General features: G+C 42.7%; 1 protein-coding gene across 7 annotated transcripts in view; it reads right to left on the reverse strand.

Annotated features, from left to right (window-relative positions):
- Positions 1 to 13,469, reverse strand: part of LOC111874765 (rho-related BTB domain-containing protein 2) — a gene marked incomplete at its 3' end in the record, with an annotated part of 116,640 nt that overhangs the window by 34,434 nt on the left and 68,737 nt on the right. For 3 of the 7 annotated variants that reach the window (XM_023870538.2, XM_033755588.1, XM_033755587.1), the window contains 1 exon segment: positions 3,228 to 4,297. In XM_023870538.2, the coding sequence (XP_023726306.2) occupies positions 3,228 to 3,278 (51 nt within the window). 7 annotated transcript variants of the gene reach the window in all.

Genomic DNA, 13,469 nt, shown 5'->3' on the forward strand with positions numbered 1-13,469 from the left:
ACTGTGCCACACTTCACAAAAACAATACTGTACTTCACTTCCTGTTGAACCAGTATCCTATGCTATTTGAGCTTCATGGCCACCAACCTCACCAGCCTTAAATCCTTGTGATTATTTTCTGTAAAGGTTATTGAAGGGCACTAGGTTTCATAAAAATCCTAAACCAGTTTTGGAACTGAATACTGCCATCCAATCAGAGAATGAAGACATTTCTACAGAAGCTCTAATATAGGTTTTGAACAATTTTGTTCTTCATTTGCATTAAGTTCATGATCTTTGAGGACATAAGATGGAACATATTAAGTATAACATACAAATTTCTGAAGTGTGTAGAAAGATCTGTGAAAGTTTCATACAATTGCACTCAATCACAAAGAAGTTACATACATATTAAAGTGTCTGATGATAAAAAAAACACCACATATATTGCATATATTTAAGCCTCTTAACCCTTAACTCTCATGAGAACAAAGTTTTGTCATAACTGAAATGTAACTTAACCAGATTACAGTACATGCTGAAAACATTTTCTGCTGTGTGGCATGCATTCTTGGCACCTTCATAAAACATCTATATCCTCACGCTAAAGACACCCCCCACCATCCACCTTCAGAAACAGATTAAACTTGAAACCTGAGTTTCCAGTCTCCTGTGTAAGGCTTCTAAGGGATCTGAGGAGGATGTTCATGCACAGCACTTCTAAACTCAACTTCTCTTCAGCAAGCACTTGGCACTTCAACTGTTATTTGTGTGTATATGTGTCCAGCAATGATGAAATTGGCACCCTAACAACATACAACATTTCCAGCATCTGCTGTAATCTTGAATGTCTTAGTCTACAGGTTTGTGAATTATGTTAGCAGCCTGAACCTCCACAGTCTGATTAGATGGGAGGAGTGGCAGACACTTCTGCCTGAGCAGTTCAACTGCTTGTAGTAGTCTCTAAGATGATCACATTCTAGTGGGTATCATTAAAATCTTGAACATCGGTTTGTTAACAAATATTCATGACCTAGCAAACTTCATGCGGTATGAGATATGCTCTAACTTACTACTTCTCTATTAGCATGACAAAATGTCTGGTACTGTCAATATCAAGATCTACCATTTGGCAGTACCATTCCATTTCTCACCCTTGCAATGTATTTCCCTAACTTTCATCTTAATATTCTTCTATTCCACCCCCTCCCAACCCAGTCCTTCCTAGCAGCTACTTTACAAAAGGCTTTCTCACCACATACTACATACATTTTTCATTTCTACAGTTTAGGGATAAAATATTCATGACAACCTCTGATTCTAACAACATTTTTCAAGCTTGTCAGATCTCCTTAGAAAGCAACATATACAAAAATTTACCTTCCTGTGTCCATTACGTGCAGAGATACAACATTTTCAAATTCTAAGTTTTACCTAAATTTCCTGCATTCTGATTCATTTGCATGCTTGTAACTTTGGTTCTAATTAAGATACTGAGCACATTCTTGCAATGACTTGAAAGCTCTTAAAGTGGGGTTGCTTTCAGTTGGCACGTCACCCACAATATTTTAGGGCACATTAACATTTTGACATTAACTTTAACATTTGATCTCAGCTATGAAAGTGTATAGCTAGATTTATGCAAGATTTTCCCACAACATTTAGTGATCATTTCTGCATATCTCTGAAAATATCATACTGGGCCACTGAAGTGGCAATTTTCTGTCATTGCTCTGATTATGCATTAGTCATGCTGTGACCTGTACAGACATGCTGCAGGGCATCATGACTCGTTCAGCCTTTCAGTTCATACTTGATGCCAGTACACTTAGTTCTGTTTCCTTGAAAAAATCCAACGACTTCATCGGGACTTGAACCCGCGACCTTCTGGCTTGTAGCATAGTCCCTCATGTATAACAGATAATTGTCCTTTGGGCGATGGTACTAAAATACTATGTTACTAATTCTGTCTGTTATGTGGGAATTCTTTTCTTTCTGAAATCACTGGTTGGCAGACTCCTCAATTTGGCTTAAACATACAATCAACATTTAATCTAAATCTAAAATGGATATTTGTCTTTAAAAACCACTACAATATCACCTGTATATGTTCCCCTTAAAACATGGTTGGGTGTATTCACTGCTACACTATTAATACATTTTTCAACTACCAATTGCATGCAATATTCCTCAATGTATGTATATATATATATATGTAAAGAATATCTATTTAAAGCAACTAATTTTCTAGGTAATGTAGATAAGCCCTTCTAAAGAAGTATGGTGTGAGTGTGTGGGCTGGATTCATCTGGCTCTAGTCAGATTCACTTGCAGGCTCTTGTGAAAACAGTAATGGACTTTAAGGTTCCATAAAAAGTGATGCATATCTGAGCTAGCAGGGTGATTATCAGCTTCACAAGGACTTTGCACAATGAAGTTAATTATTTATATCTGAATATGATTCATTGCAAGGATTATATTTAATGTCCTGAGAACATAAATGCTCCACAGAACTTCAATGGTGTAAGAATCTAAGACAGAAGTCCATTAGCATGATGTGAATTCAAACGATTTCATCCTGCGTTACTGTACTGACTAGCCAAGATATGTTATGCCTGAAATTCCCTTCAGTTTACTAAACCCACTACAATGTTCTTTCACAAACTTTCTTACACCAACTGAGAAAAACAACACAAGAGCTTTTACAACNATAGCAGTAGTAGTAGTAGTAGTGGTGGTAGCTGTAGTAGTAGTAGCAGGAGCAAGAGTAGTAGTAGTAGTGGCCGCGCCATAGCTCAAGCGGTTAGTCGCTGGCTTCCCACTGCGGAGGCCCGGGTTCGATCCCGGGTGTGGTCAAGTGGGATTTGTGGTGGACAAAGTGGCGCTGGGGCAGGTTTTCTCCGAGTACTTCGGTTTCCCCTGCCAATCTTAATTCCACCAACTGCTCCACAATCACCCTCACCTATCATCTGGGGCTGGTACAATAGGCCAGAAGTGGCCGCAGTACAAGGGACTTGGTCCCACCCCACTAGCATTAAAAAAACAGTAGTAGTAGTAGTAGCAGTAGTATAATTGTTTTCGTGTTAAATTCTTTGCTTCCTCATTTTACTCATTTAACATACTGTGAAATGTACGTAAAGTACACTGATATTTGCACCGTACTAGGTGAAAAATATTCCAACCGAAATGGCATTGATTATTCAAAACCTAAGAGGCGTGACAATCAATGTCTCGCTTCCGGAACCTACTCGACGTTTGCCTGACATGGATGTGCTAGGGCAATTAGATCCGCCATTCATCCAGCCTGTGCACAGCCAATCTCATTCAGGTGGCTCCTCCCCCGACGGTCGGTCCAGTGTCGGATAAGGGCTGGCTCGTACGTGGTGCATCGAACTCCATCCACTAAATGAACAGGGATAACTCTCCCAACTAAGGAGGCTCATAAACCACGCGGTGATGCTATTAAGTTCAACGCTTAATTTCCACACACTTTTTCTTCCATCGGATCGTTCCCATAATCCATGCTAATCTCACTTCGGATTCGATGTTCTTCTCTAAGTCCACTTTCGTAAATTCCGTAATGAGAAATAACAATGTCATTTACTTAACGAATAAGTCAATTGTACTTCACGTTGGCAACCTACGATAAGAAAAGTGAAGAAAGTGCCGAAACACTGGCAGCAAAACTGTATTAAATTAAATATATGGTTGATACTCCCGTGAGGACACGACTGGGATGAAAGAATGAGAAAATGTTGATTGCTTCAGCTGTCTGGATGTTTAAGGCTGCTGTTTCTATGACTGTCCCACCGCTTACTACAAATAATGAATAGCTCCATGTTCCAATTTCGGTTCTGTTTATACAACTTAATTCCGATAAACGACCGATTCAGAGGGCAATTATACTGTTCTTCACTGCGAAAGATGATTTAAAAGCGAGAACAATTTTGTTTTCGGGGAAATTTAGTTTTAAAATACTAATTTTTCTTCGATTTTCCGATAAATTTTAAAAATTCCAAAACCGAAAAGAATGTGCATGAATATGCGCCACAAATAAAATCCGCTTAAACAACCAATTTTCGGCGTTATATGTGCAGCGAAAAGGGTCCATGACCTTAATTTATGTATTTACAAAACTGTCTGATCCTTAATAAAATCAAACCTTGCGTTGCAACTGCTTTTGGACGTCACACATTTACTGGCAGCAGCAACATGAAGGAACGCACGTACACACGATCCTGCCCACACGCTAAACAATGGACAAGCTACCAAGCGCACTAAACCGTCCGACTATTGGAAACGCTGGGAGCTACTGCCAAGTTTAGTCGCAACGCTCCTCAAATACCAGTCAGTCGAGGCAGACACGCGTTGGAATTGTTTACTCTTGGGGAAAAGCGCTGATATGAATAAAATGGATGCAGCTCTCTTCACAGCTACACTTGAAGTCAAGTACTTTTAACGAATCTTGGAGACCCAAGCAGACAGGACTGACACTAATGTAACTTCAAATAACCACGACGCGCATCTCAATCAATCAGCAGACAGCATTTGGCTCCAAAGTCATGACGCTAAACTATAGTCCTAAACTCGTTTAAAACAACGATGCACTGAAGAGTTCGGTCTTCTGGGTTGTAACGCCGTGCAGTTCGGACACAGCCACACATTCGGAGGAACATATCGCTTCCATCTTCATGATCGAAGAGTACCTAAGTCAAGCAAGAAACCAGCAGAAGCGGGCTGCAAGCTGAAACCGTACTCTTCACAGACCTCTGAGCTAAATTAGGCAAAAAGTTTCCCGCCCAAGTAGTTTTCAATGCCTCTGGTAGATGGGGGAAGTATCAGGTACCGAGGGCCGACCTCGTTGGCTGAACGGGGCTGATATCATGCACCAGTACCGGTAGGGTATGGCGACTGGTAGACTATCATTAGTAGACTATTAGTCGCGGTGCATGGGGGAACCCACCCCCTCTAATAATAATAATAATAATAATAATATCGCCGTGAGAACCTCGCATCCAACAATAATACACTATAACATGTCTGAATGACTGCTCTGGAAGGGACATTCGCAAAAGTTCTATGACACTTCATATTACAAAATTTCAATTCCAGTCGGTGGCCGTGCAAGATCTCCAGCCTCCGTACCCTGCCATCGTAGTCAAGAATTTTTCGTTGTCGTGTGTCCTGTACTCATAAATTAAAGAGCCCCAACGATGGGGTTCCCTTACATGTCCATAAAGTTTGGTGATCTCCGCATTAAAGCTAAATCCTTGTTAAAAGAAGCTGTGCCGTTCTTAGAGTATGAGATCAGACAACAGTACGGCCTCTATCATTAGTATTACATTTAACCGCCATGCAGTACGAGGAAGAGTCAGTAAATAGGTCACAAATGGAAGTTAAAGAGATCTAATATACGTAATAAGTTTTCTGTTAGTATCAGTAAGTAGCAGCACAGTCCAGCTTCACGACAGTCTAGGTAGCAGACGCGCATGCGTATGGTCAGAGACTGGTTTCAGTAGTCAATATGGTGACCGTGCTTGAGGCTGTACTACCGAGAAGCAACGTTCTCTTGTGCGTTTTTTTTTTTTTTTTGGATAAAAGGACTCAGTGCAAAGGATATTCATAAATAAATATTTCCTGTTTACGGTGGGAAGAGTTTGTCGCGTAAAGTGGTTTATAACAGGGTCGAAAAAATCTCTCAAGGACGTTCGAAAGTCGCAAATGATGCCCGACCAGGTCGAAAGTGGCTGAGACAACGGTCAAAAGACTATGCCGCGGGTTTCGGCGCACTGGTAAAGCGATGGGGCAACTGTTGGTGGATATGTCTAGAAATAAAAGTTCTTTCCGGGTTCAAATATCACAAGTTTTAGGTTTTATATCCATTTGTTACCTATTTACCGACTTCAAGTCGTATTACTTTATATAACATGGGCCTAAGATTTTAACCACTGTACAACTAAAAATGTTTATAACGGACCCTGTACTAAGTGGAAACTCCTGATAGCGGCAACTTTTAGGCCAGTAAATTTAGAGAGAAAAAAAAAGTGAGTGTAATTCCACCTGATATAAACGGAAAATGTGTAACACGGAAACGGAAAATAAAAGATTCTAATGGATAATATTCTAATACTTTTTGCATTCTCTTCCCACTACTGTATATTAAGACGATCACAGAGGCCGCGCGGTCTAAGGCATGAACCGTCTTCGCCCGCTTGAACATTTGGATCCTGGATTCGAATCCCACTTGAGGCATGGATGTCTGCGTACGTTTATTATGTTTGTGTTGTTCTGTGTGTAGGTAGCGACCTTCCGAGTGGCTGATCCCCCGTCCAAGGAGCCCTGCCGATTGTGTATAGGATTAAGAAATTGAAAAAGTGTCCAGGGTCCACAAGGGCTGTAGAGCCACAGACAGACAGAGAAATTAAAGAGGTGGGTGGGTAGACAGACAGACAGACAGACAGAGATAGATAGATAGATAGATAGATAGATAGATAGATAGATAGATAGACTGTATAAATTAGTTCTTTTTCCCCCTCCAACTGTATTTCCCGTCTAACTGCACCCTCTCACTTCTATCGTTCATTAGCAGGTACTATGTATAGGGGGGAAGCTTAGTGAAGGCCAAAAGACAGGTGTGGGCAAATGACGCTGGAAAATCCAGGTTTCACCCCATACAGTGACATTCGTACGTACTTTTCAGTTCCATTCCTGATAATACAGTGGCATTTGGAGTCGGGATCCCTAAACTGGTATAGCGACAGGCTAAGGGCTGGGCGGCCAGGGTTCGATTCCTGGCAATGCAAGATTTTTCCATTCTCAACAGCATCCAAGCCGGCTCTGGGGCTCACCCAGCCTCCTATCCAATGGGCACCGGAGGCTCTTTCCCCGGAGGTAAAGCGGGAGGGCCTTGAAGCTGACCATTGACCTTAATTTTGTGCCGAGGCCAAGAATTGTGGAGCTATATCTCCACTCCCCCATATGTCTTAATGGCGTAGTGCGTAAATCGTTAAGCACATGGACAACTTTTTTACCTTTAACGACACCTGATAAAAAAAGTTTGCCGTTATGCAATGGACAACCATGCCACTGAGATATATTTGTTTTTCAATTAGTTGTGTCTATGGCCTCGAAGAAAAGAGTGGTGCTTGGGTTCAACACAAAAATAAAAGTGATGGAAGCAAGTGAAGAAGCCAAGTTGTCAGTGGAATAAATCGTCACAAAGTTTAGCGCTGGGAAAACTCATGTGTGTGACTTATTATAAACCAAGTCGGAACCAAAAAAATCGGGGGCAAAATTGTAGCAATGGTTCTATGAAACGAAAATTAATAAAAACTAGACATGACATAAAAGAAATTGTGTGGGATTGGTTTCTAAGTGCGAGAGCTAGGAACTTTCGAATACATGGACCAATTATACAGGAAAAAAAAACTCCGTGGCCTGTAGTCCGCAAGAAAACTATACTGACCGAGCGACCGCCGCTTCTCGGCGAAATTGTGCCAATTTTTGCGGATATAGGGTGTCACGTGGTCAGCGCAACGGGTCCTACGGCTGTTAATCTCGGGTTTCTAGACCGGAGTCGCTATTTCCTTGAAACAGCTGCTCAATTATCCTCATGAGGCCGAGTGGACCTCGTTCCAGACCCACTTCTCAGAAAATCTGGTAGTGCTAGGTATCGAACCCGGGACCTCTGGACCTGCATGCAGGAACTCCGACCACTAGACCACAGAGGCGGTCAGTGATACAGGAGCATGCAAAAAAAGTTGTTAAAAAACTGTGTCACTTCACGGCACGCTTAAAAAGTTTAGGAAAGGGACATCAGATTGTGTGTAATTAGGTCTGTGGTGAATCTGGTGATTCTAGTGAGGAAACTGTAGCAAATCTGGCTGTCCACCTGGCTTCACTTATGGAAGGATGTTAACAAAAGGATATCGCAAATGGAGATGTAACGGGGCTATTTAGTACATGTTTAGAAAACCTTAGTGCACTATTGGAATTAATAAGCAACGCATGTATTCGTAATGCGATTAAAACAGTATCACTTTTCAGCATAAGATTATGAAGCCAGTGCAGCAGAATACAGGGGAAATTGTCTGAGTAAGGTCAAAATTAAATTAGCGACCGATTTAATTTCGGTCCTTCCTGTGCTGTCGGATACTGACCCGGACGAAATCTTAAAATTCCTGATCCGTGCGAAGGAAGTTTTGACCTAAAATTGATTTCTGATTCCGAGTTTATGGCGGCTTCTGGTCAGTAGGACGTCAGGTAGGATTCCGCAAATTCTGGGAGCTCATTTAGGCATGACCCAAGGTTGGGGTCTGGTTCAAACGGAGATTATTATCACTTTTCTTCCTCCTCGTGTGAAGGAAAAATTTTTAGCATCGCATGTTCTTGAGAGGTTTCAATCTTCGGGCGAAGATTTGAGTAGTTATGTCATGTAGGATTTGAGGCTTTCACGGCGGTGACTATGAAGAAAGCAGTCTTTTGGGATTTGGCACCGTGTATATGTGGTGTTAACCGACGTTTCGGAGGAACGTATTGCCTTCATCTTCAGGGTAGAAGAAAAAATATAAGAAATCTGCAAGCGAAGAGACCGTGAGAACCGGTAAAAGCACTCCATCTTCAGGCGATACGTTCCTCCGAAACGTTGGTTAACACCACATATACACGGTACCAAATCCCAAAAGACTGCTTTCTTCGTAGTTATGTCATGTCAGTGGTGGCGGCTGAGGATATCTTAGGATTTTCTGGCTCGGAATCTCAGCTAGTGCAGCGAATGCTGCAAAATCTTCATTCCAGAGTGAAATCTTATCTAATGTTTGCAAGTAGGCCGGAGTCTATTTGAGATCTATTTTCGCTTGCTACGACATTGGCGGAAGCGGTGGCGGTTGAGAACCAGCGAAAGCGGCTCAACAAACATCCAGTAAGGATGACTAACACATTTACACAGTTCAGTTACTTATTTAGCAGTTTACTTAATGGCGCTGTCAGTAACTCAGACTATAAAGTATCGAATGATTATCCCGCCAATTGCCTAAAAGGACTATGGAAACCCCGTCAAAACCTCAGTCAAGATAGATGACGACCCGACCAAGCTTCAAACCAGGTACCTCCAAAATACGAGTCAGAAGCGTTACCGCTTGAGCCAGCTGACTCTGTTTGATCCATAACAAAGCCTGGTTTACATAGGTCATTAATCGCATTTTCCGTGCGTTCCATAGATGCTGTTCCACTTTCACCACAACTTGTCTCGAAGTTCCGATTTACAGCCATCTGACTCATACATCATAAAGGTTTGTTTGGATATGGACTTTCCCATTCAATCGTTTCAAAGATTTGTCGAAAATCAACATGGAAGATTTCTACCAATTGTTACTGGCCCATTATGATTTTCAGATATACTGTCCATAATAAATATTGTCTAGTTTTCGTAGGGTCATAAATGGAATATTCGGTGTCCCTCATTAATTTTTATACAGATTTGGTTGAAATTAGACATGCGAGACTTTCACTTGTATTCAAAAGTCAAAGTCATGTCACGACCGACGGTCAGTCGGCCAGTCTGTCTGTGAACCACCCATCTGGGCCCCAAGACCAGATTATTATTACTGTCGGAGAGTTTCGGGATTGTTGATGTGCGGCGCCCTCTCTGACGGGAGGATGGGTCTGTCATCTACAACTGCTGCTGGCCCTCGCCAGCGCAGTAATTCTTGGGTTCGAGTCCCTCTTTACTATCTCATATTCCAGACTCCCCCAACCTGGAAGGCCAGGTCCCCGTATTTATATCCCCCAGGAACAGGGAGGCCCAGTTATACCACCAAGGACTGGTTTCCTTTTTCGTTGCCTCCTACGACTCGCAGGGCTACGGTGGAGGTATTCCAACCAGCCTCCACCCAGGAGGGGGGGGGGGCTTGTAGTCAGTCAGAATCAGGGTTACCGTCAATCTGTTCGTCATGTTGCCAGAGCACTTGAGGATTACGTCCAGAGATTTTTTCAACTGAACCGTTACGGTGATAGTCCTTATGTAACATCCTCTCTAAAGTGAGGAGCTGGTTTACAGTCAATGGGCAATCGACTCCTTTTGTAGCCTCAGCACGGATCGCACAGAAAACACCTCTCAACAAGCTTTCTACTGTTGCATCACGTAGCTATCGGCACGGACTGCATAGAGAACAGCTTATGAGCTGTTCTTGCTTCGTACTACGAAGTTGTTGCCTAGCAACGGGCGTCTTTGCAGAGCCGTTCCCTAGCAAATGCTGTCTCTGATGGCTTCACAGTTCTTGCCTTGAGCAAATATGCCATAGTATTATTAACAATGTGCAGGAAGATGGCTCTAGTCCCACATTCATCTGACTGTTTGCCATTAACATAACACGTTTTTGTTGAGAGTGCAATAGCTCTGACCACCAGCAAATTAACATGTCTTTGGTCTTTAAGCTGGGGCTTCCTCGTCTCTGAACCGGCTCTCGGTTGGTTACGTAGTCAGGACGTCAAGAAGTAGGAGCAGTCAAGAACGAACCCAGAGCTCTCGAACTGCCTGTACACGTGTACTTTGCGGACCACTGACGTATATTCGTGTCCAGCATATAGGGTGTTTAAATAACTGAAACGAAACTACGCACGTCGCCTTGTAACACCATAAAGTGAGAATACACACGTGTATATATTTTTATTTTAAGGACTTACTCATTGTACAATACAACGACATTACCGAGTTGGCGACCTTTGCTTTCGTGACGTCATCTTGTTTGAGGATTACCTTGACTCTCGGCGCGACCGAAACAACATCGCTTTTGATAGCTGGAAGAAACTTCAAGCTGGCTTAATAGGGTAATATGTGTCTCGCCACACTTAGTTCCGGAGTCATTAACTGCTCAAGAACTATCAACGAAAATAACAGAAAGAAAGAGAGGGTGAGGGAGAGCTAATGAAACTAAGGACTGAAACGGGCATGTACTATCTTCGCTCGCTTGGAAACCGGGATCGTGGGTTCGAATCCCACTCAGGCCATGGATGTTTAGTTTGTGTGTGTGCGTTTTTCTGTGTTTGTGTACAGGTAGAGGCCTTGCGACAAGCTGATCACCCGCCCAAGGAGTCCTACCGAATGTGTAAGATCTAGAAAAACCGAAGTGAACGGAGAAGTTCATGGAAGTAGGCCTAGGCCCACTGGGGCTGTAGTGCCAAGAAAGAAAAACGTAAAGTTGACCCCGTACTTAATTAATTAAGCACTATGCCAAGAAGGCGTACGGAGGAGTGGGTGTTTAGATGCATTTTTCTTGACCTCGGCACTAGTTGGAGGTGAGTAGTCAGCTTCACGCACCGGCCGCTTTACCCCCGCGGTACCCATTGGATAGGAGGTTGTGTGGACCACAGAGGTGGTCTGGACGACGTGGTGAAGTTAGAGAAAATTCTTGACCCGCCCTGCGAAAAATCCCTTTCCTTGGTGGGAATCGAAGTTGAATCTCACTCGTTTTGAATAATGCACCTTATACTTACTCTGAACAAGCTTTAAGAAATGTCGGAAGCGAAACGAATTTTGTGGTATCGGTTCTGTTTATTAGAAGCAGGATGCAGGCCATAAACTGCTCTAGTTTGGAATTACAGATATTTTTCTCGCTTTGGGGTTTACGGATTGTTTCCGAGTGCCACAGAATTGTCGCCTTAAAAGGATGCCGTGCACCACAGAACGAAGGGAACAATAACCTTCGCCTCCATGCCATCCCCCTGTTCTTCAAGATGAGTCTTCAAAAGTTCCGATGATAAATGAGAGCAACAGATTCTGACAATGGACTCGGATATAGTCGGTTTTAAGCACGTAGAAGTGCTGCGGACCCTCGTGTGCAGTGCATCAGGTCAGTGGCTTCGATTCGAAGGGGCACCTAAGTATTCAAAATTACGTTGATGACGGCGAGTGGAATCTTTTACGTTAACACTGGCCTTCATTCTAAATCAACCAATACAATTCCAGTCATGATTAACCTTACGATTCGTAACAACCGCCTCGACTTGGAGTGTGGATAATTAATAAATGAATTAGTGTTGCTCTGTTGTTTAAATAAATATGTATACAGTGACAGCGAACTGTTACTCATTCTACGTGTGACTTATTCGTGACTAATGAACCTTATACACTTCATCTTCCCACTTGGATTCCGTCGTTTACACCGCTACCCAGCCCCGTTCATACTCCCTGAGAACTCGTATTTATCTACTGGCTGGACGGCAATCTCTAAACCTGATCCCCGAAGGTTAAGGTTACAACTACTAAACAGATTTTATTTTTATTTTCAATGTTAAAAATAGATGTTGCTCGCTCTGAAAGCGTCGAATGATCTACAGCTGCATTTTCCAGCTTTACAGAATGAGCACCAAATTATCCACATGCATATCCGTTAGGTTACCCAGTTCAGAAGGAACTGAAACAGTTTCAGTCTCGGGTTACTGCAACAACGAATGAAAACAAAAACCAGAGAGAACAGTTTCAGTCCCTGGAGTTATTGCAACAACGAATGAAAACAAAACCCAGAGAGAACAGTTTCAGTCTCTGGAGTTATTGCAACAAGGAATGAAAACAAAAACCAGAGAGAACAGTTTCAGTCTCTGGAGTTATTGCAACAAGGAATGAAAACAAAAACCAGAGAGGACAGTTTCAGTCCCTGGAGTTATTGCAACAAGGAATGAAAACAAAAACCAAAGAAAACAGTTTCAGTCTCTGAAGTTACTGCAACAAGGAATGAAAATATGTCCTCTCGTATCACTAGATAACACCAGATCAGCCATCGACCAATGGAGAAGGCGGTTCAAGCAGTAGTTCCAGAAAAGGTTTCAACTGAGCATCGATCCCGATAAGAGTAACTGATTTATATGAGAAAACGTGCCTATTTTCAAGATTAAGAGTGGAAAGATATTTTTCTGCAATTTAACCGAACTAAACAAGCCTCAAATCTTTCTGTGAACATACTTGACTGTCCTGTACATAACCTGTACAGCCGCTTAAGTTTTTGCCATTTTAAAAGCCTTTGTTTGCACCACCTGGTATTTACTTAAGTACATGATGAGGCACCGCCATAGCTCAAGCGGTTAGTCGCTGGCTTCCCACCGCGGCGGCCCGGGTTCGATCCCGGAGCTGGTCAAGTGGGATTTGTGGTGGTCAAAGTGGCGCTGGGACGGGTTTTCTCCGGGTACTTCGGCTTCCCCTGCCAATCTTCATTCCACCAAATTCTCCATCATCATAATCACCCGGGGCAGGCTACAATAGGCCAATCAGTGGCCGCCGTGCCGAGTGGACCCAGTTGGACTCCACCACCCACTAAGCGAATCATAAGTATATGAAGGAACGTAACCACCTTAAGTTGTTCCCATAACTTGTAGTCTGTCTTCAGACGCATAAATTTAGTTAGGCCCGTACGTCGTGAAACACTGCTCTAAATCGCAATCTTCGCAGACTGGACAGACGACCGTGGTTATAACTGATTCTGGGACTCACTGAAAGC

This window comes from Cryptotermes secundus, unplaced genomic scaffold, assembly GCF_002891405.2.
Source record: "Cryptotermes secundus unplaced genomic scaffold, Csec_1.0 scaffold880, whole genome shotgun sequence".
NCBI lineage: Eukaryota > Metazoa > Arthropoda > Insecta > Blattodea > Kalotermitidae > Cryptotermes > Cryptotermes secundus.